This window comes from Pleurodeles waltl, chromosome 11, assembly GCF_031143425.1.
Source record: "Pleurodeles waltl isolate 20211129_DDA chromosome 11, aPleWal1.hap1.20221129, whole genome shotgun sequence".
NCBI classification, from domain to species: domain Eukaryota; kingdom Metazoa; phylum Chordata; class Amphibia; order Caudata; family Salamandridae; genus Pleurodeles; species Pleurodeles waltl.
This window is the reverse complement of record NC_090450.1, coordinates 656,632,780-656,656,564: the sequence shown is the minus strand read 5'-3', so window position 1 is coordinate 656,656,564 and position 23,785 is coordinate 656,632,780. Positions and strand designations below refer to the sequence as shown.

General features: G+C 40.0%; 1 protein-coding gene across 2 annotated transcripts in view; it reads left to right on the top strand.

Moving 5' to 3' along the window:
- LRRTM4 (leucine rich repeat transmembrane neuronal 4) overlaps window positions 1–23,785 on the top strand; it is a 1,757,998-nt gene that overhangs the window by 743,307 nt on the left and 990,906 nt on the right. For both annotated transcript variants that reach the window (XM_069214164.1, XM_069214163.1), the window contains exon 3: window positions 19,736–19,795. In XM_069214164.1, coding sequence (XP_069070265.1) covers window positions 19,736–19,795 — 60 coding nt within the window. The remainder of the gene's footprint in view (window positions 1–19,735; window positions 19,796–23,785) is intronic.

The following is a 23,785-nucleotide window of genomic DNA, read 5'->3' as shown; positions in this document are numbered from 1 at the left end:
GCGTTTCTCCAGTGCTTAAGACCTATATTGTTGTGCTTTTGCTCAATTTAAAAAGAAATACTAGCAGGAAGTACGCTTAGAAAGTGTTGCTTTTGGAAAGAACTGCACCCACTTACACCACTGTGTTTTATTGAAACCTAAATGCAGTATTTCATTGATAATTATAAAAAAGGCCCATTAAAAAAAATCTAAAGCAAATTAGATGTGTGAATGCATTCATAGGCGACTAAATAAAAAGCTTTAAACATAAATACATTGATAAATAAACAGTTACAGAACACAAAATACACCCGACTACAAAATGCACCAATGACCAATTAAGTCAAACCTGTTATGAGGGCTATGTGTGTGGCGTAATTGCTTATGTCGTCGTTCACTGTGGCTTCTTGTGTCAGCAATTTAGTTCAACCAACTTATATTTTTCTTTTAGGTTTTGTACTTTTTATCAACAAAAATGCTTTAATCTACTATTACTTTGGTTGTCACCTCAAAGGAAAATAAACCTGCAAATAGTCCTTTTTAAACTATCTTGCATAATGAATCGAATATTAAACTGAATTGTTGCCCAAAGCATAAAGAATACAAATCCGGTAAAAGTGAACACATTTTTTAAATAGTAGATGTGGAAAGTGTGGAAATTGGCAAGTATCGTCAGGTGAAAAGTCGGACTGACTCACAATGGGCGAAGAGAAATTGAGTAGGGGACATAAAAAGAACAGTCGATTGTATACATGTAGCAGTAGGAAGCTGAAATACTGTGAAGGAATTGTTTGAGACTGAACCTTTCCATAGACAGTGGTTTATGGCTGCACATATTTATAATAACGAGAACTGTTTTTAATAACGTTGTAAATTAACGGAATAATAAAAAGAAGATAGATGTTATAGATTTCCGAAGGTCGTGATTAATTACTCTCTGCTGATGAATGGGATTTCGCTGTGATTCGTGCCACAGTACAGTGAACTTTTACTTGTTTGCACACTAAATCACTGCCGCTAATTAACAAAGAAAAACAAAACACGACCAGACCAAATATAAAAAAGACACAGTTGCTTGTTGAATTGTTGCCAATGGAAGTCAGCCTGAATATCCCTCGTCAAGGAGCAACACAAAGAAGAGACAATTAAGGAAAGGCATTGGCACTGAGATCGGATTTTCACAAACATAGACTGTCCCGGACAGCCAATCTCTGCGGCTTCTCTGATGAAGCAGAGCCAGATAGTGGGCTAGAATTTTATACGCAATGGAGGCCCGATTCAAGAGATTAATGGTCACGCTCTGCCACGCACATTTTTCCCATGACAGCGCTGTGGCAGAAACATTTGTGTTGTCCCTAATGTTAAAGTGATCATCTCATACTTGACAAACTATGCATTGTGCTAATCATTATGTTAATCAAAGTACTAATAGTTTGATTGTAGAGTGATGTACTGAGAAGCCATTTTGGTGCACACTTGTTTAGACTTTAGACGTCCATATATGTATTATTGAAGTTTAGTTGAATGTTTAAAGAATTAAAATTGACATTATTTTGTATTTGAGACTTTAAGCTAATAGTCTGTATTGAAATAATTTTGAATTTCTAGTGATTATTATTTTAAATGTGTGTGCAAAAATTGTGAAATTCAGTTCTGCATTATACTGACTTAAATGTATTGACAAAGTCATTTTGTTTAAAGTTATTGTAACCTGAATGTTAATGGCAAATATTAATGCTGAATTTATAGTTTGCATATTAAAACATGTCTTTTTTTAATGTATTGATATATAATTTAATTCACTCACATTAGCCTACGTGAGGTCTGCTGAGCCCTGTATTTTGTGACTGTGGAAAAAATATCAAGTCATCTTGCTAATGTAAACTTTTCTTTCAGACTTTGTTCCCATGAAAAGGCTATTTTTGTAATAGATATCTATTGTTTTACCCATAGAGAGTTGTAAGTATCTGACCTTGGATATGGAACATCCTGAACTGTGGACTAGCATTTTAAACATTTGTTTCAATCTTTTGTGGAGCTATATGGATGGACTCTGTTCTCACGACAGACTTGGGAAAATATGGAGTTGTTTCAAGTTGGAGTCGTATGACTGATTTCTATTGGATGATGCCCCTTTAACGTCAAATGAACTGCTTCTCAGACAAATCAGATTGCTGTTTGAACTTTCATATGTCAATGCCCAGCAGAACATTTGTCAGAATCCTGTCAGATGTCCCATCAGAGATGAGAAAAATCAAGACAGATGCCTTTCAGAACCCTTGCAGATAAAGAACCCCACATGCAGGGCCCATTGGAGAGGTACCTTCTTCTCTGTTTTCGCCCCTTTGAAATGCCATGTTGAGATTTTGAGATGTTCTTCCTCCCCCCTAGAGAAGACTCTTGACCGAGCTTCTGCCATGAAGACACTTTCACTTTTTACTTACTTTTTGACCACCTTAGTAATCTGTTCCCAGAGATTACCTTTTTTCAGACTCTTTTTGTCCTTTTTTTTCTTTTTGTCTTTTGCCCACACATGTTCTCCCCCGTTTGGCTAATCTGCTGGGTTTCCCTGTGCCGAGCCAAATTGAACATTGATGATTTGAACTGCGTTAATGCTTGTTAAGACTGAACAACATTTATTTTCTGTACACCAATTTATCTTGTTGGTGTATTGCATAGTCCTTGTTGAATGCCTGGTTCTCTTAATGTTAGTTTGCTTGAACTTATTTTGTCACATTGGTCAACCCTTGGCGATTCTGTATCTTTATAATTTTGTTTTCCAAATTGTCTTCTTGATTCTGAGTCTAAGTTTGTAATAAACCCCTTATTTTTCTTCCTGAGTGCAGTGTTCCTTGTGTGGCCACATAGTTTGCATTATGCAATCTAATTGGTTTGTATTGAAATTGTTTTATATGGTTCTACAACATCCTATGTAGGGTCCAAAGATCCATTGACCTCAATCAGCATTGACTCCTGTGAAGGATGAAAATGCTCCAGCAGCAGTGTGTGGTAAGTTGATAAGAAGGTCCCACTATTGAGAAAGAAGATCTGCATGTTGCAGTCTAATTTGGAAGGGCAGAACGCTTTGTTTTATTCGAAACCTCTGTGCTTCATAGAGACCAAGTCGCCAAAATACCAGAGGTAGGGGAAGTGAAATAATTCACCGTATATCTCGTCCCAATAGATTTCACTACAGATGACCATCTATCCCATTCCCAACCTCTTAACAGTCTCCTACTTGTGGCTGAGAGGCTAGGGTAAATCATGTGGAAATTACAGAAATTACAGACAGTAAAAATGGCTCAGTCAAGGGATACTAATAGAAGACACCTCACACTCAGTTTCGTAGTGGGATGTTTCATCATTAGTGCCTCCTCTTCATCCAAGTATGGTAGTACCATACAGATGCATTGAACTGCTATTGGAAGATTGGTATAACACATTTGTCACTCGATAAAAACAGGAATACAGATACTTTAAAAATATCTTAGGGCATAATCAAAAGATAACTCCTGTATTCAAAGGGTGCCTTGGGCATGGTTAAAAAGAAATATTTTGGGATTTTATTTTAAAGAACAATGTTTCATACATCTGTTTTTATCTTGCATATACATTTCAGCCATCTTAAGTGCCGATAAGGGTCACCTGCTTTCTTCAGCGCTCTTTAGATGGTTCCAATCTACTTCGTGCAGAAAAAGGGGAGACAAAAGGCTCTCTTACCTGTCCTAGTGGCATTTGTAATTACCCTTCTTTGGGATTTTTTCTACCACATCAGCAAGTTCCAGGGGATTGGCCTTCCATAGTGACAGATTCATCAAGGGTGAAGCATTTCCTGCACATCTAATTTTGCCCTGCTACTGCTGCATCAGAGAATGCACCAATGATGTAGCATTCCACTATGAAACCAAGGGTCAGGTGCCCTCTCGTAATATCTTTTGATATCTGTGATGTCCAAGGTGTCTAACAAAAAGGATTAAGCCTCCACAAACAAACATACAGATAGATTTTTGTGAATGTGAGTTCGCAAGGGAGCATGTGTGTACATGTCAAATCTCTCCTTCTCTCTTTATGGGTAAAAGAGTGATCTTCTGCCACTGGTATCCTGGGCCCACCATAGTGCTGAGCCTCAAATACCTTATGAGCACTTGACTTTCAGGGCAGCATTTCAGAGCAGTCCAAGTCTGACTAGGGAAGCTGCTTTGAGCAAGAGACTCTGAATTAAATAATACATTAACTAACACAATAAATTGTACTTAAGTTGGTGCTTTTCTTTTTAAACGAAAGTACTTTAATACACACACAACTAAACAATGTATGATGAGAAGCCAATTCACAAACCGCTTTTTGTGGTATGTGAAGTTGTATTACAGGAGTACTACTCGTGTACTATATATTTACTTTAAAAAAATATTTAAAAGACAGACATCATTTTTGACAAAATTTATATAAAACAAATGTTAGTGTGTATGGGATTCTGTAAGTATTGTTTTAAAACTGTAATTTATAAATTAAATTAATATACTTCAATCAATTGATTATTTAATAAACATTTAATTTGATGGGTAATGTGCTGTAACATTATATTTTGTCTACCTAGATTAAAAATACATATTTAATCTAAACTTAATACATATATTTTATATCTTAAATGTTAATATTTCTTAAAAAATGTAAAAATTATTTAATTATTTCCCCATACATTCAGAAAGGGAGACGTCTAATGCGCTGGTGGATATGTCTAACTCTGCCTACAAAATTACTAGTACAGAGATACATGCTACATATTCAGAGCCTCTGAACCCAGCTGCACAGCAGCTGACGTGATCTTTAAACGTTGGGCAATATTTATTATAGCTCAAACTCATTTTAACAAGAGCATATAGAGGGTATGACTCTATTAAAGAATCACACACCAAACTACAATTCCAAACAAAAGGTCCCAAGTGAAAAAACTAGGACTATCATGAGTTAGAATGTTTTTCCTTAAAAGTCCATACTTGTTTAAATATAAATCTCTTAAAGTTTTTCTTCTTACACTTAGTAAGTGTTTGTGTGAATGCCTGAGCTAGCCCTCCAGTTTACAGGTCTACAGGGATTCTTTAGACATATGGCTACAAGGGTGAAGAAAAATTATAATTGTGTTGGCAAAGTATGTACCATACTTCAAGTTATAATATTTGTCATTGTGGCAGATCTTGGATATATTTCCCCAAAATTCTTCTTCCTGTGTTGAGGGTCATTTTGAATTTCATGAATGCAAGGCATTTGTCAAAAATGGGAGACGTCCACTAACTAAATTTGATTTTACCTCATGGTATGTAGTAGGATAAACAATATAGGGAGAGATATTAACCAAGGTTTACAGAAATTGATGTATTGCTGCAATAAAGTATTTTCTTTTTTGCAAATGTCTCTCTAATTGGGTGATGGCATGTGCTATGTCAAATATCTAGTATCTAATAGATACTGTCATCCTTCAAATCAACTTTTATTATGACTTTAGCAAGAAGAGATTACTGAAAGAAAATAGATTATTTCCAGAAAGAAATTTCAGTCTACCTATTAAAACTGAAAATGTTTAAAGTGTTCTTTTACTTTTTGATATTTCCTGAAGAAGGAATATTTGTTGACGAGTCCAGGAAAAGCATTAGTACTTGAAAGATTTTAATGCTTGAGACCATCTTCAAATCCGCTGGGTCGCAGTCTTGTGGCAACAGTGACTAAATACATGGGAACATGCTGCATTCGTCAGATGCATAGGAAAATTATGTATGTTAGTTTGACCCCTTTGCCAGGAACAAAGAGCTTTATCATTCCGGTAAAAAGCTTGAAGGAAAACGTAGGTCGTATGCACACTTAAGAAATGCCTGGTGTCTCCTTGGCCACAATGTATTTGATCTTGTTCTCTCACTTCTTCTTGCTTGACGAAGTATGCTGCAGTTTGGAAACCTTGACATTGGGAAGAGCAGCAAATTTGGGAGGGCAGTTTTTTAATTCTGTCCCAGTCAGGAAAATGGCACCTGTTTTTACTTTGGTTTCTTTGCTTTATTTGCTGAATACCCATTATGCCAAGAAAGATGCATTTTCAAAGCTGGTCAAAGATCTATTTGACATCCGTCCCAGTTTATGTCATTGCACATCAGCCAATTTGAGATTATCATAAATTAGCATTTCAGTGATGCAGAGCCAAGACACTGTTTCTAAAAATGAGATAAAAAGCACATTAGACCTAGACGTGTATGATTCATGCTTCAAAGGCTCCTTTGCCACTGTACCTTCTTACCAAGCTCAAATATACTGACAAACGGCCCCACAATTATTCAAAAATATATCGTCGCAAATCCTAAGGGACTTATTGGAAACCGTATAGGGTTGAGTCCATTTTAAAATAACGCAGTAATAAAGTAAGGTTTCATGTTATGGGCGAAAGACATCTCAAGTGCGACATCTGGTTGTAGGGAGAAAAGGTTCCATTTCGGCTTGTCAAAGAGGATTTTGTTTCTTTTATCCGGAGCAATGTTTCTGAGGTATTATTTTTGCATTTTACATATTTTAAATTGCATATGTCCTTATTTAATTTCTAATACATTCAGTTATCTAATTCTATTTAGCTGGGCTTAGCTGTGAATCAAAAGGGTATTAAATGACATGAGGACTTCCCTGACTTCAGTTGGAGGAGCGATTCTAGTGCTAATGGGTGGACTAGAATGTAATTTCTTTTCAGTGACATTTTGCCATCATTTACACAAACTGATGTGTAATTTTCACTAAATGGAATGTGGGGTCTCTCAACCGAAAAATAAATGCAAAAGTATACTTCTCATTCATCATTCGTTCGCAATGGCATGAACGGGACTGACTTAAAAAGAAAATGTTTCTCATAAGATATTTTTAACTGGAAAGATTTTCCGATGAGATATTTTCTGCTCACCTTAATTGTTCAAAAAGCTGCATTTGTGAAAATCTCGAAATTTAACAAATTGTGTATAATAAGTCATTTTAGAAAGTTTCTGACTTATGCAAGACCATGGACGTCATTTAGGGATCGCCCTTTGCAACCCCTGGCATCAGACGTGGCAAAATCAGTACCAGTAGCACAGTGGCAGCTCGTCCTACTTGACGGCTGTTGGGACTTCATTCTCCTTGTTTTCTGTCAATTTTTATTAAACTAATGGTGAATAATAACATATGAGTCACTAATGGTGTAATAAAAAAGTGGTACTATTAACTGGAATATGCCCTTCCATGGCAGTGTGAGTGAAAGTGGAGGTCAAAGGGCATGTAACATTACTTCCGCGACCCCTGGCATTTTAGTGAATTGACATCCATGGGCAAGACTAAGAAAAGTTCCCCATAGGCCAATATCAGGTGTGGTTGGTGTTTCTACATGCAATTTAAAAGTCAGCATTACATTTCTACAATGATACCGGATTAAAAGGATGGATTCTGTATATACAAACATCCCCAGGTGTGGAAGTAAGCTCAGATAAGCTATTGAGTTAAAAGAGATAAAGCAGATATTGCCTTACTGTAGCATAAATAACAACTATAGCAAATTGTTAGAATTAAACTGGTAAATAAGAGGTCGTGTAAGCATCTGGTTTGCATTTAAGAAGAAGCATGGCAAGACAAAAGACTGATCTAAAACCAATAAGGCTGCAGTATTCCCATAAGGTGTTCTGCAGGTTAACGGTGATAGATAAAAAGAAGCTAATCTCAAATCAGTGCGCTGGTGGTGAATTACATTGAAGTGTGATCAAGAATATTTAGGCAGTTGTTGACTCAGTGGGTCACAGAAATAGAGAGGGGGCGAGAGGGAGAAAATGAGAGTGGTCTCTTGCTGTGATGAATAAAAGAAAGATGCGACAGTTGGAAAAAGAGGGGTGAGAACAAAAAAGATATTGTGTAATAGAGATGTAGAAGGGAAGAGAGATTGAAAGAGAAGGGGGTAAGAGAGAAAGAGATTGAAACAGAGATAATGGCGTGGGAAGCACATGGTCTAACAGAAAGAAAAATATAGCCAACAATAGGGAATATTTTCTCCTCCCCTACAGCCATAGATTTCTACAGAAACACACTCTAATCTCTGCTTTTCTGTCTCTTTGGGAATCTCTCATTTCCTCTCTAAGTCTCTCGCCATAACCAACATACTTCCCTAGGCACTTCCCTAGCTGGGTAGATATGAAAGGGTGTGGAGGGTGAAAGCAAACTGAAGTGTTAAAAGCAGAGGGCTTTGTGGACAATGGATCGTGTGTAGATGTTGGGAGGTTGTCCACAGGGTGATAAAGCCTGAGCCCAAAGCTTTCTTGTTCCCCAAGAGTTAGAAACTGGGTCTCTAGTTGGCTGATGTATGCACCATGTCCAAGTAGGGCCCACAATACTAGTCAGGGTAAGTCAGTTACACACCATACCTTAAGCTTTGCTCACACTCTGGTAGCTTGGCACAGGGCAAGCAGACTTAACTTAGGAGGCAATGTGAAAAGTATTAATACCACACTAAAAACAGTTAAACAGTGAAAATACCACATAAAAATAATCCACACACAAGGTTAGAATGTTAGAGCTTAAATTATTTAACAAAACAAGACCAAAATGACAAAAATTCAATAAGTAGAACTCAAATATAAATAAATAAAGAATATATGCAAATCTAATGCTTAGAAGCATAAAGCTCCACCTGGAACTATCTGGATGCAGTAAACAGGTAAATCAAAAAAGGGTGATGGTTCAGGCTGACGGTGATGGAACACGAGTCGGCTACAGGGACCAATCTTGTACCGCAAAAAAATTACCTTCTGTGAAGGGTTGCATTGAGGATCTACTGTGAGTGCTATGCAAAGGCAATGCATCAGGTCTGATCCGTGCATTCAGGGATGCGTTGTCGCTGCACAGTTATCAATGCGATGTCCTCGAGCAGCTGTGCAATGTTGAATCCCTTTGCAATGAAGGCAATACATCACCGTCAGCCACGAAGATGGCAATGCGAAGGTGATGCGTTAGAACTGAGGGCAATACTTTTGTTGTGAGTCACATAGTCGGCACTACGATGTCCTCATCCTCAGTGTCAGTGGTTATGCATTAGTGCCGAGGAGAGGTGCAGCAGCACTGTTTGGCACAAGGCTGACAATGCATATGTTTTTGTAGAAACAGCTGCAGACCTCAGTTCAAAGGGCTCAGGACTAGATTGCCACCACTTGGTAGGGCAGGACTCACAGGTGGCAGAGAGGGTGAGTGAAGCATTTAATGTCCCTGAGACTTCAGAATATGAAGCAAGCCAGCAAGCCCTTGGAGTCACTTTAGTTCTGGAGATGTAGAGATGCAGGTCCATTCCTTCTCGCTTCCAGGCAAGGAAGGCATCGGGCAGCAGGGTAGGTACAGCAAAGCAGGAGTCCAGAAATCTCCAGCAGAGTGACAGTTTTTTCAGCAGCACAGCAGTCCTTCTTCCTGGCAGAATGTCCTCAGGTCCAGAAGTGTACTGATTAGGTAGGGTCAGAAGTCCAGTTCTCATACACAGTGGTGCCTTTGAAGTGGGTGAGACTTTCAAGAGAGGCCTTTTTTAGTGCTCTATCTCCAGACACACAACAGGGGGTTAGGCAACCCTATGTGAGGGCTCATGACCCAACCTACACAGGTGTGTTAGCTCCTCCCTCCCACCCTGCCCAGGATTGACCATCAACATGCACATGTCCACTCAGTCACACGTAAGCTCGCTTTGTGTGTGGCTGCCTGATGGGAATGCACAAGAACCCAGCTGTTACCCACCCAGATGTATTCAGAGACAAGCAGAAGGCTCTAGATGATTTTAGGTAAGAAAATGCCAACGTTCTAAAAGTGGCATTTTCAGAATTACAATTTGAAATCTGACTTCATCATAAGTTGTGATTTTATATTGTGATTCCAGAGACACCAAACTTAGAGGTTTCCATTTCTTCCCAAATGGAAATCACACTTATAAAATGTATTAAGGCTATCCCAATGTTCGCCCATGCACAAGATAGGGCGTGCAGTGGTGAAAAGCGAATTCAAGAGCTTTTCACTACTTGGGCATGTAAAGCTTCAAAATGCATGTCCAACTTTTGCACTGCACCCTACCATTAGGGCTATTTAGGGTTTAACTTAGGGTGACGTATATGTATGTAAATGGATGGTTTTGGCCCAGCAAGTGGGTTAACTTGCCAGGTTGACATGGAATTTTAAAACTGCACACGGGCTCTGCAATAGCAGGCCTGAGTCCCGTTTAAAGGGCCATTGCATCAGGTGGCACAAACAGTGCCACAGGCCCACCAGTAGCATTCCATTTCCAGTCCCTGGTCACATGTAGTGCACTTTACTAGGGACTGTAAATTAAATATGCCAACTGTAGATAAGTCAATTGTATCATGTTTTAGGGAAAGAACACATGCACTTTAGCATAGTCATCAGTGGTAAAGTTCCCAGAGTCCTAAAGCCAGCAACAACTTAGTCAATAAACAGGAGGTCAGCATGCAAAAAGTTTAGGAGAAACCACACCAAGGATGCCAGGTATAACATCGCATTTCCAGGGTCATTCTGGTTACCAACTTTGACTTCACTTAGGCTTACTAAGTGTTATGTTTGCCATGGACAGTTGTTTTGTAGGCATTCCCATGATCACAGGGGAGGAATGACACCCACTGCTCCAGTGCGTCCATGATGCATGCATATTTGATAACAGACTTGCGTGTCCCACAAACAAGAGATAGCCAAGTTTCAGAGTTCACATGACTACGGCTCTTGCTTTAAGCAAAGTTTGCAGAGAGAATGAATGATTTGCTGGACTTGGTATATCGGTGTAAGCCAATGAGAGAGGTGGTCTAAAAAAGCGCATTTTCTAATGGATGAAAAGCACCCCCCCCCACCTATACAGACCATGATTAATGTTCCTTCCCCACTTCACTGGTTGCATGGTTAATGCTCCTTCCCCCATCACCATTCTACTGACCCGCTATCTCAAGGAGTTGGAGAATCTTATCAGTGGCCATCTGTCTGTGTGCATTTGGCAGACCTCAGCCCTGCGAACAAATCAAATGACACTGAGTAAAAAATATAGTGGTAAATAAAGAAGTGAATACTTGGACTTTCACACAATAAACAATTGCTCTCAAAATGGTGTATGCATCAATCCTTGAAATCAACAACTTGCGTCCTTCTGCACTGAATGTTACACGTAATTGGCAACCCTGCAGTATTCAAGCTATCTTGTTTAACCTCGCACTTTATACAGTGCTCACCACAAACCAAATTCCTCTTAGTACTTTCATGTAGTAGGGTCATCATTATCCAGGACTTTGCTAATCAGTGTGCAGACCTCAGAAGTTTCAGGTACAGAAAAGGAGGGTCAGATGGGACAAAAAAAAGATTCAGGCATCCAAATAAAAGAGGCCCCATTAGTGAACCAGATAGCTAAAGAAGTGGCCCACATCTGCAAATCAGGTCAGTTTCAGACTTGCAAAGACAACCTGTATGGGTATTTTGCAAGATGTGGGAGAGCGTTTGCTGCAGGCATTGTGTGTGGTAATATCAAGGAAGCCAACAGTAAAGCCATCCCACATAGCTGTAAAACAGGCCCATATACTGCTAAATGACCGTCCCACATACTGATCTGTCACACCAGCCCATTGGGTACTACCTTATTGCCCTACAGGTCGGTCCGGCCCTGCAGGAAACCCAGCTGATATTCGATCATGGCAACCTTCCAAGCTATCTTCCAATCAGTGATATAAGCTATGCACAACCTTTGCAGGTGTTCTTTATGCTCAATGCAACAATGCATCATTTTGTTATTTTCTTCATAGACGGTGATTCATAGATTCATCACATTGTGCATTCTGTAACACTACTTGATGCTACAGTTGTCACGTTGACCAGGTTTGCTATACCATCTAAAGCAGACTTTTGTAATGCTTCTGCAAAGTAAATCAGAGCTGCATTTTAGTAGTGGGCAAAAACACCTGTTAATCTTACCTAACAAAATCAAAGATTTAGAAATACGCAAAGTTAACCATGCCTGTCATAAAATACATTTACGTTATTGTGACTTTAAGAAAATCTGAACTTCCAGGGAGCGCTCAAGTGCTGTTAACAAAGTCTTGCCTTTGCACTGGCAGTTCATTTTTAGGTCAAAGCCTACTAGACAACACAGCTGTCTGATTTATTGACATCTTGGGAACATTTCGAAAGTTTCCCTGGGAATGCATTCCATCTATTTCTTAACATTGGCTTTGAGGTATGTAACTCACATTTGTTTGCTTTCTATTTGTTGGCTTTATTTGTTTTAGGCTGTCCAGCTTGAGTTTGTCCCTTCTGATGCCCAAGCCTTATTTACTGTACTCTGCCACCAGTACTGGATTTCTGTAGAAAGGCATTTAAATCTTGTTCTTATCTTGTCTTATCAAATACAGATCTCAAATGTCATGCTCTGTATTCCTGGGAGCTTGGTGTTCACTTTTCTTTCTCTGACTTCAAAGTGAGTGGATTTTTGTGACAAACAAGCTGGCTACTGTGGGTATGCTTGAGGAAAGCTGTACAATGTTATTTGTTTTCTCACACACAACATAATTTCATGTGTGGTGGTAACAAATATTCCAATATGTTCAAAAGAAATCAATACACTAGGTAATGACATTTCCACACATTATTGTATGTGTTCTGTATACATTTATCAGTAAAATTGTATGTCTGAGCAAATGTAATGGTCATTTCAATTGAAGATGTGTTGTGTGTGATGGCAGTGCATACTCCACTTTACCCCACTCAACTCTGCTCTGTACCACTCCACGCTACACCACTCCATGCCATTGCACACTCTGTCACTGCACTATACTCTGCATCACTCCACTCTAGGCTTATTTACTCTGCACACTCTCCTCTGTGTCAATGCTCACTACCCCAAACAACTCTACTATGCACCACTGCACTCAGTGCCACTCCATTCTGTGCCACTCCACACTACGCCAGTGCACTCTACACCACTTTACTAAAAAACAATGCACTCTATGTCACTACACTCTAAATCAAATTTCCTTCACTACTGCACTGTACACCACTATATTCTACTCTGCAACACTCTACACCATTTCACTCTACATCACTTTGCTCTGCACCACTCTATGCCACTGCACTCTATGCCATTACACTCTATGCACTCTACTCTACACCACTGCACTCTAAACACTCTACTCTGCAACACTGCACTCTCTGCCACTCCACTGCACCACTCTACTGCACTCAAAGCCAATACAGTGTATGCCAATGCACTCTACACCACTACACTCTACTCCACTCTAATCAACTGTGTACCAGTGCACTCTATGACTCTGCACTCTACGTTATTTCACACAACACCTCTCCACTCTACTCTGCACCACTCTACTTTATGTCAGTGCACTCTCCTCCACTCTACTATGTGCCTCTGCACTCTAGACCTCTCCAGATTAGGCTACTCCACTCTAAACTGTACCACTCCACTCTAAGCCATTCCACTGTATGCCACTCTACTATGCCACACTGCACTCTGTGCCAATGCACTCTACATTGACGTACTCTATGCCACTGCACTCTTCCTTGACCCATTCTACTCTATGCCACTTCACTCTACTTTCAAACAATCTACTCTATGCCACTGCACTCTACTCTACATCTCTGTACTGTACCCTGCAACCCTCCACGATATGACACTGCACTCTACTCTGCACCACTTTACTCTGCACCAATGCACTCTACATCACTCTACGTCACTGCACTCTACGCCAATGTGCTCTACACCACTTTACTCAAAACCAATGCACTTTACACCACTGCACTCTGTGCCAATCTACTCTTCACCAATTTACTCTATGCCAGTTCAGTCTAGGCCATTCTACTCCACTCTATGATGCTCCACTCTATGACAATCCACTCTATAATATTCCACTCTATGATGCTCTTCTCCATTAAGCTGTACTCCATTCTACTCTACTGTATGCCACTCCACTCTACAACACTCTTCCCCACTCTGTGCAACTTTTCAACACTGCTCAACTATATGACACTCTACACAACTCCCTCTATGCCACACCATGCCACTTTACTTCTATTGATTCTATGACACACTATGCCACCCTACTCCACGCCACTATCCCACTCTACTTCATTAAACTCTACTCCACTCTATGACACTCCGTGCAACTCCACTCCACAACATTTTACTGCATTACATGCCACTCTATAACACTACTTCACTCTACGGTGCTCTACGCAACTCTCTCTCTCTATAACTATCCATGCCACTTTACTCCTGTCTATTCTATGACACACTAATCTATTCCACTCCACTCTACTATTCCACTTTATGCCTCTGCAATCTATGCCACTCGACTCTACTCTATGCCACTCGATCCTACAACAGTATACTCCACGCTATGCGATTCCACTCTCCTAAAATTACGCCAGTCTATGCCACTCCAATCTACGAAAATATACTCCACTCTTTGCCACTCTAAAACTGTCTACACCACTGTACGCAACACCCTCTACGCCACTACATGCTACTCTACGCCACTCCATGCCACTCTGTTCTACTTCATTCAGTGACACTCTTCCACACTCTGACACTGTACTCCACTCTATGCTCTCAACTCTACTCCACTCTTCACCTTTCCACTCTACGACACTCTACTCCCACCACAACACTTCACAACTCTCCATTCCACTTCATGACATTCCACATCACACCACTTGCCTTTACCCAACTAACTTATAGCCATGCTCATCAGTAGCCACGCTGGTGCACAACACGGCTAAAACATATTGGCAAAGCCAATAACTCTTGCTTAGGGGAGACCTGTTGGCTTTGCCAATTGTTGATTCTGTCTCAGTATGATGACGTTCTTTGCAGGGCATGATGTTGGTTTTATTTTAATTTTTAATTGACATTTATAGTGCACAATCTGCTCAGGAATATTACTCACAGATTATCTACAGTGTGTATGTGTGTGGTTGAAATGCTGGGTTATTCAACATTATTCTGTGTTTTCGGAAAATGGGTTTGTGCGTCACAGATTCATAAGAGGAAATAAGCCACTGCCTAGCTGTTCACACCTAGAGGATTTATGTGGTGGGGAGATGGATGGAACAGCGATAAAAAACACAAGAGGGATTCTTGAGGTTTTTAATTCAGAATATGCCGTGGTATTGAAGACCCAGAGCAAATTACTATGTAAAATTCGATGTACGTATGTACTTGTGAAGCAGGTTTGAACGAAAAATGATTGCTAAGGTCCCCTCCTGCCTGAGCTCGCACATTTACAGCCCCTGGAAAGGTCAGAGCTGCAGATGTGTAGGATGCAAAAATAAAACGGGGGAAGCAGAGAGCATCCCACGCACAGCTATTGTTTTATTGGCAGGTCAGCTGACAGTGGTTCTTGATATTGAAATTTCTTCTCTGTTATTCAGCAAGGAAACGTTACCAAGACAACCGCAGAAGCCCGCGATACAAAGGCATGCTAAAAATGAAAAGCACATTAAAGTTTGTGCTGGAAACACGCCTTTACCGCCCCTGTGCACAAGTGGTACTGAAAAATGCAGCTTTTGAAATTAAAAATGCAGAAGCAGACATGTTCATAGTTGGTTATGTACATGCTGTTTGGATATGTACATGCTGTGACAGGCAGGTGCCCCTGATAGGTCAGATGTGCTGGCAATTATAGTCAGGCACGTCACCCTTCTGGTTCTGTTCCAGCCCTTCTTAACCTTCAGACCGGCCTGTCACAGTTCCACCCCTCTTCCATGACATTTCTTTCTCCCGCTGTTTTCTTTCCTATTTCTGACTGCTCTCCGTGCCAAATTCACCTCCTTTCTGGCTAACACGTCCCTCACCAGGCTGTCTATCTCTTTCCTCTTCCCAACCACTGACCATCTTCCTCTGATCTATCCCTCTTCCTCACTCCTGACTCTTCCTTTTTAATTGCTCTGTCCTTCTTTCACTCAGGCAAATGTTTTGGAAAGTCAAGGTTAGGTGCTGCAGAAGGGGAGGAGCTAGAATAGCCAGTATCTGTGGAGTAGGATTAGGTGGGCTGTGTATGCTGGACTGGTTGAGCTCATAGCACGGCTCATTTTTGACTCGGAAGTCCTAAAGGATCTCAGGCCAAGCCAGAGTCAGACATCTGGAACAAGCAAGGCTCGATTCTTCTGTAGCTCTCCCACCTCTAATACCAATGGTACATCATAAGCAGAGCCACTTCAATTGTGCGCTTTTGCAGTCACAGCTTTTACCATATAAATATGAATGTTCCTCATTTGCCACTTAATCCATTTTCTGCTGCTTAACTGGCATATTGTACCGAAAATGCAAGCTCAAGTGGATCAAAAGGTGCTTAAAAAGAGGGTGACACATATTTCTGTGTAGTAGAAGACCCTTGACAAATGTTATCAGGTTACTTATCAGTGGTTTATTGCTTAATGTGGGTGTTAAACCGGTACTAGTGAGATTAAACATTTGCCAAGACAGTGTTGTGTTGTGATGAATTACCCTTACAGAGCAGTTTTTGACTCGATTTCAGTCACAGATCAGCAGCAAGGCACTACAAGCGCTGCAGTAGAGCAGCAGTTCTTAACCTGGGGTATGAGCTCTGTTGGGGATCTGCGACGCCTACTGAGTGGGAAAGCAAAACTGATTAGAACATCAAGTAATATTAACAGATTAATAAGGTAAATATAAATAAAGAAAATGTAAAAAACGAAAAACATGCTCTCTAAATGTTAAGGAATTTGAAATTGGATGCAAAAAATTAACTTTTGCATACTCAGATCGATTTGTAGGGACAGAGCATGTGAAGTAAACAGAATATAGCAAGAACAATGGGTGGCCTAAATTGAATGTAGAAAGAAATCCAACCTTTCCATTAACATTACAATTTAGACTTTTTGCTTGCTTGTGAATTAGATAAACAATTTAGTCATTGGTGAAGTTGTTTGATGAATGTTATTTGTGTGTGTTTTTTGGAGGTTCAAATAATCATAATTGCTTAGGCCTAGGTCCCTGGATTCAAATGATGGCTTAGTGTTGTTTAGTGATTTAAAGAGGTTAAGGTGGTTCCTAATCTTTAGAAAGCATTCTAGGTGACATTACAGTGTTGAAACCTTAGGACAGATGGGTACCCTTGGCCAATCGTGGCATAGCAAGATTTTGGGATAACCATTAAACAAGCAATGCATGATTGGATTGAGCAATCTACGGAAATATGCAGAGATCAAGTAAGTCCTCCTGTACAATAGCAATGCAACTAATTTTCCATGAGAAACCAGAGAAGGTACCATGGTACATATTCTATCATTTCAAAATATATCTCCTTTATCGGTTCATGGCTTCGAGTACAGATATTTTGACTGTTTTGTCCTGGATGTCAAAGCAGAATGTGTTTGTGTCGTCACCACAGTGTACAATTGTGGTTTGTTTATGGCTGAACAAAACCAATGCCCTTTTGCAGGATTACCAACATGTGGCTAATAGTATTAATGATGGACACCGGCTGTGTCCTCTAGTAAAAGTGTCTGCAAAGCAGTCCTCAAGGCATTTGCTTTTCATTGGCTTGCGTGCTGTGTTGAAGTTTGTAGATACTGATTCAAGATAGCGGGAAGTTGGGGTGTTTACATTCTTAGGGCATTTATTGAGTTTGAAATCAATGTATAACTAAGCTGAGTGCTCAGAAATAGTTGCAACTTAATGAGAAAAGGTTTCTTTTCAGTAAGAAATGTCAAACGTCATAAATTTCTATTATGTTTGAGCGGTGAAATGTTATAGAAATCGGACCTCATTACTAGTATATGATGCTTTGCATATTTATCAAGTATGATGAAGTTCACTGAGTCAGAATTTATCAGGTCTGATAAATATATCTCAATTTCGAGTTTGTTTCTGATAATGCATATTAATGCACACTGTGGTTTGGGTCACTGAAACCCACATGTCCAAGTCACTATCGGGCGTTTTTTTTCCCCCTGACAAATTTCAGGAGGTCTGACCTATCAAAATCTTTTGGGTGAAAACCAGGGAGTGTGATGTCAGCTAGCAAAACTCCTAATTGTGATATGCTTGGTTGTGGGCATTTTTTGCACATATCGCAACGGACTGGGCACTAGTAATGAGGACCTTGCTGTCTGCTTGCATTTTCACGCATGCCTCCCAGTGGAGTCCTTGAAGGCATGGGTTGGCGATTCTTGTCTGCTTTAGACCCTCTCCATGATGCTATTGCATATGATAATCTCTTACCCTAAGTTTATAAGTTTACATTGTCCTCTCACAGTTCACTGAATGATTCATTTCCATCAGAGGTATGCATTAGCATGCACTTCTTTCAAAGAAGTAGAGATATACTCATAAAGATCACAGACAAAATATGTGTCTATTAAAATTCATTAATGTGCTTAAACTATAGGGATGGCAGACAGTGCAGTAGGCAACAAATGGAAATATAGGACAGGTCTCCCTTCTATCAAGCAATCTGCCACAACTTTGCGTGACCTAAAATGGCTTGTTATAATATTCTCACCCACCAGGGTTACCCCTTGGTGGCATGCTTCATCATTGAGGTTTCTTCCCGTTTCGCTACGGAGCAGGGCATGCTATGACCTACGGGATACATGGGAGCACTGATGTAGTCTCGTCAATGTGAATCACAGGAGGGATAGGAGTGGTGGGGTCTTGGGTGAGTTAAAAATACCTGTCTCCTAGTAATTCCAATGATTCAATAGATCGCTTGGAGGCAGTATGATCAAAAAGGGGCTGCAGAAGTGGGGGATAGAATTTACCTGACTTTCTAGTCTACATTTGTCGGATCCTTACCCCTAGGCTCCTTTTCAGGACCAAGGTGGACTCCCTGATGCCAATCCTTGTTTGACCACCTCTATTGAAAGCATAAAAATGACATCCTCTGTGATATGGTACAATTCACCTTACTAATGTGGTGTCATAAGATGACACCTATTGTTTGTGGTGTCCGTCATTGATACTCAGTAGTATTTGGATTCCTATATCATTACTAGAAGACAGGTATTTTTAACTCGCCCAAAACCCCACCACTCCTTTCCCTCCTGTGAATCACATTGACAAGACTACATCAGTGCTCCCACGTATCCTGTAGGTCGTAGCATGCCCCGCTCCGTAGTGGAACGGGAAGAAATCCAATGATGAAGCATGCGGCCAAGGGGTAACCTTGGTGGGTGAGGGTTTTTCTAACAGGAAAATCCCTTTTTCCTATCCATCCTGTGGTAGTTCTTAGCTGGGCCTCTTTTGTAATGTTATATAGGCTATAAGGAAGACAGACCCAGCCCCATTACCTCCTTCTCCCTCTTTGTTCTTGTATTAATATAATATTCAACATCTTAATGTCATCATAATGCTTTTCTATGTTTTAATGTTAAACAACGTACTAAGCCTCTGTATCTGTAGTCCATTTAGGAAATCAGAGCTCTGCGAGCTACAACTTCAGATTCTCAGAACGTACGTTTCTAAGAGGGTTATGCGCTTACTTTTCCACTGAGGAACCAGAGGACTGGAACTTTTACCCTTCTAAATTGAAATGAGAACAAAATGTCCTTCTTTTTCAGACCTTTTGAAAATCGTATTCTTTGGTGTGAAATTCTCCTTTTACTTTTTTTATTTTATTTTATTGTACTTTATTCTAATTTGTTAGTGATGTTTATTCTCTTTACTTGAATTCATAAAAATAAAAAATAAAAAAACTAATTTACTCGTTTTCAGATGAATGCTGCTGGGCGCCATATCTTCGGAAATATAGTGCAGGGTTCATTCACCTCTGAGGTATGTTCAGTAAAACTTTTTTTCAATGGCATGTTTTGAGGGGCTCACGCTTAAGTAATCTGGTAGAGAAATACTACAAACTGTTTTCATTTTGAACTCTACCAGAGCCATATATTGTTCCAAACTTTGCCCAAGAATTTATGATGTCATCATTTTAGCTACTTGTGATTTTTTTCTTTTTATAGCTTGGGTATAGTATGAAGTACTCCAGAGTCCTGTCCAAAATGCATACATCTTTTAAATAAATTAAACATTATTTATGCTTTGCCGAAATAATTACTCCACATTATATTTATTAAAAACAATGCCATAAATTATAAAGTAAAAATGTAAAGGTCAAAAATGTTTTCTGAAGAAACAGGCATCCAGGTCTCTGTGAAAGTGAATAGGCTTGATGTTGGCGCTTACACTTACTGGAAGCATGCAGAGGCAGAGACCGCAATTGTTTTGCTATTCGGTACCTCTTTTGAAAAACGGTGGTGGGAAGATAGGACTAGACTGAGCACAAAAATCTGCAGAGACGCGTTAATTTATTTCAGCCTGATTTGAAAGCAGGTCTTAAAGCCAAATAAGGTAGTGGAAATCAGTGAAATTAATCAGACTGTTCCCCTCCCTTAATCAGGCAATTGCGCATGTGTATGACCTCCTATGCCCTGTGGCACACTCCGCCAAGATGATTAATACCCGTATGGTTAAACTCACTTTTAGGTAATCCCAAAAGGACAGCCTAACTGGTAGAGGTGTTATTGAATACCCTTGCCAGATAAGGTAATGCATTTCGGTCCTGAGCATGGAAAATAGTCCTCTGTGGGGTTTTGTTGGGTTTGAAATGTAAATAAACTGACCTGCTCATAGTTTTTAAAGGGAGGGATTTGAATGGGTCCACAAGCCTTAATCTTAAATCAGCATATAGAAGCTCATGAAACACTCAAGACTGAAGACAGAGAGAGAGGATTGCATTCTCTAAGGATCAACAATGCCTGTGAAACTTGCTCCCTTAGCTGGTGCATAAAGTGCATTTTTTGCATGTTTCAAAAACACTGTAATGGCCCAACTCCTTAAGCCAGTGATTACCAAATGAAATAAACAGTGTCCTAACCCAACATAGAAACTGCATTGCTATCCTGATTTTTGATGTTGCAGATGTGCTGCTTACATAGGTTGGAAACCTTTGCATTTTCAATAAAACAAGCGAGAAAATGTTGGAATGTGTTTGCACGATTGAAAACAATATGTATTCACTAACTTTTTACCGATTTTTACTTTAGGCAGATGTTTTTTCGAAACGTAACCTATATATATTTTCCAATACAATCAAATCCCATCTATGTTTGCTGATGCACACCCCTTGTCTTTCCTCTAGAACCATTCGAACTTATTTGCACAAAATCTCTAGAAAGTGATGAATGATTCTTTGCACTGGGAACTTCTCTGAGCTCATTAAAGAAGGAAACAACCCATGACAAAACCAATGGCATTTTTCATGTGAGTTAACACTCAGAATAAAATCATCAACTCCAAAACAAGTAGAGATCTCAGGTCAACTTAAGTCCTTTATGGAAGTCCACACAATACTCCAAGGCTGTCAATAAGAATACAAACCTTTTAAAGGATCCAAGATTACTAATGCAAACATCAATGAAGGCCCTCTCACATCCCTAGGCTGGAGCCATCTCTAGGTTCTCAACCAGTGTTATGTATTCACTGGTTGGAAACTTAGAGATGCACAGGTGCAGAGGATACATTAGCCTCAAAAATTAAAAGATCTACTTTCTCAGCTGAGACTTATCCCACATCTTGCAAGTAGCATGACTGTCTCTCTCTGTCAACAGAATGGCAGCACTGTAAATTCTTTGTCAGCAAACAGTATGCTGTCAATTGAAATATGCAATAATTCTCTAACTGCTAAAGAAAGTGACAGCAAATCCCCTGGACTGTCTAATTTTCAGAGGACTTCAAATGCCCATTACCACTGAAAAATTCTGGAAAGGGTAAAAGGCCAACTCAAAGAATATACTGGAAAAATTAACTGCTTTGTGACCTCCAAAAGGGGTTCCAACTTATAACAAGGACATAATCAGCTATTATTGATATCAAAGTAGTGTTATTCCTCGCATGTAAAAATAAGTTAGCTAGTTGCTCTGATTCCTCCTGGTCATCCTCCTCTCTAGACTGAAATATTGGTTTGTTATATCTGAGAAATAACCTAACTGGATTAGTTAATTCTTTCAACAATTTAAGGGATCTTCAGAGTCACCCTCCCTAGGTTATTATGTGGTGGCCACAGTCACTGCCCTCACACTGCTTCTGCTTAATTGCATTAGCTGCCATCTATTTCAGTTGATAATTAAGTAGAACAGATACCCTAATGTACGCCAATTACAAACAAATCAATGTAATGTAACACTGAACAGTATACCAGTGACATCAATTGCCTAGGTACCAGCCAACCCTGGATTTGAAACAGCATTCCCTGATTAAATGGAGGTAAAAATAATAACAGGACTGAAATACATATTTCAAATTTTCTTCTTTTCAGTTGAAATACTGGTCTACGGCCTCCTTCCCGACCTTAAAAAGAAAAAAGACTGTGGATTAATTTTGATTATGATCTCTTGCTTTCTCTTCAAATCAATGCCGCTGTTAAGGTGATCAGAATGTAAAACTCCACATGTCAAAGAGTTCTCCCTATCTTTGATCCTCTCAATAGAGTGAGCAATCAAGGTTAGTCCTATGATGGCTAGTCTAGTCAACTTGATTACATTTCACAGACTTCAAAATCGAGCTGTAAAAATGCACCTACATTTTCAAAAGTTGGAGTTTCCTAAACTTTGCCAAGTAGATCCTGAGAGCAAATTTAAATCACCCTTTGGTATTGATATGGTCTGGTGAAACACAGGTCTGGATCTCAGCCAGCCCTGGCAGGAAACTCAACTCAGCATTACTCAGCATTAATGCTTCTTATCCCACAATCACCCTTTAACCAGCAGAGGATTGGTAGCCCTTAACTGGGAGTAATGTGCCTTTAACTTGGAAAACCTTCTACCTATAACCCTGAGGCTATGTAAGCCACCTCTAATTCAATTAACTCATAAGGACAGAACTCTTCAGGAATAGATTCATCTGTATCTTCTCTCGAGGGTAGTGACTGAAAAATGGACTTGCAGACTCTAAGAACCTGCTTGTATGCATGTTTTGCTGTTATTCTACTGCTTTGTTGTTATTCTTTCTATAATAGAAAGTTCTGTTCACTCTAACACTTACTTACTAAATAATGACACACTCAGTCCCTCACTTGTAGGTTCTCCTCTTGATAAACAGAAAATTTTACTTCCCTTGATATCGATCACTTTCTAGCAAGAAGAGGGGAGAGAGCATTTAGGATTAAAACGGGCACAGCTGAAACTGTCAAGCACAAGAGTGAACTCTGAAAAGTAGCTAAACATTTGTATATTGTCAGCATTCGTGTATAAAAGATGCCAAATGTAATGTCATCAGTTTTGTCAAATCAAATCAAATCAAATCATTAACATTTATAAAGCGCGCTACTCACCCGTGCGGGTCTCAAGGCGCTAGGGGGGAAAGGGGGGGTTATCGCTGCTCGAACAGCCAAGTCTTTAGGAGTCTCCGGAAAGCGGAGTGGTCCTGGGTGGTCCTGAGGCTGGTGGGGAGGGAGTTCCAGGTCTTGGCCGCCAGGAAGGAGAAGGATCTCCCACCCGCCGTGGAGCGGCGGGTGCGAGGGACGGCAGCAAGTGCGAGGCCAGCGGAGCGGAGGGGGCGGGTGGGGACGTAGAAGCTGAGGCGTCTGTTGAGGTATTCCGGTCCCTTGTTGTGGAGGGCTTTGTGTGCGTGGGTGAGAAGACGGAAGGTGATCCTTTTGCTGACTTGTCACTGAATGATGGTTTCTATGAGGCTACTATGCGCAGTGTGTGGCAAGTGTCAAAGTTGCAAACTTCAGTTGCCCGTTCACTCAGCGGATGTAACAACTTT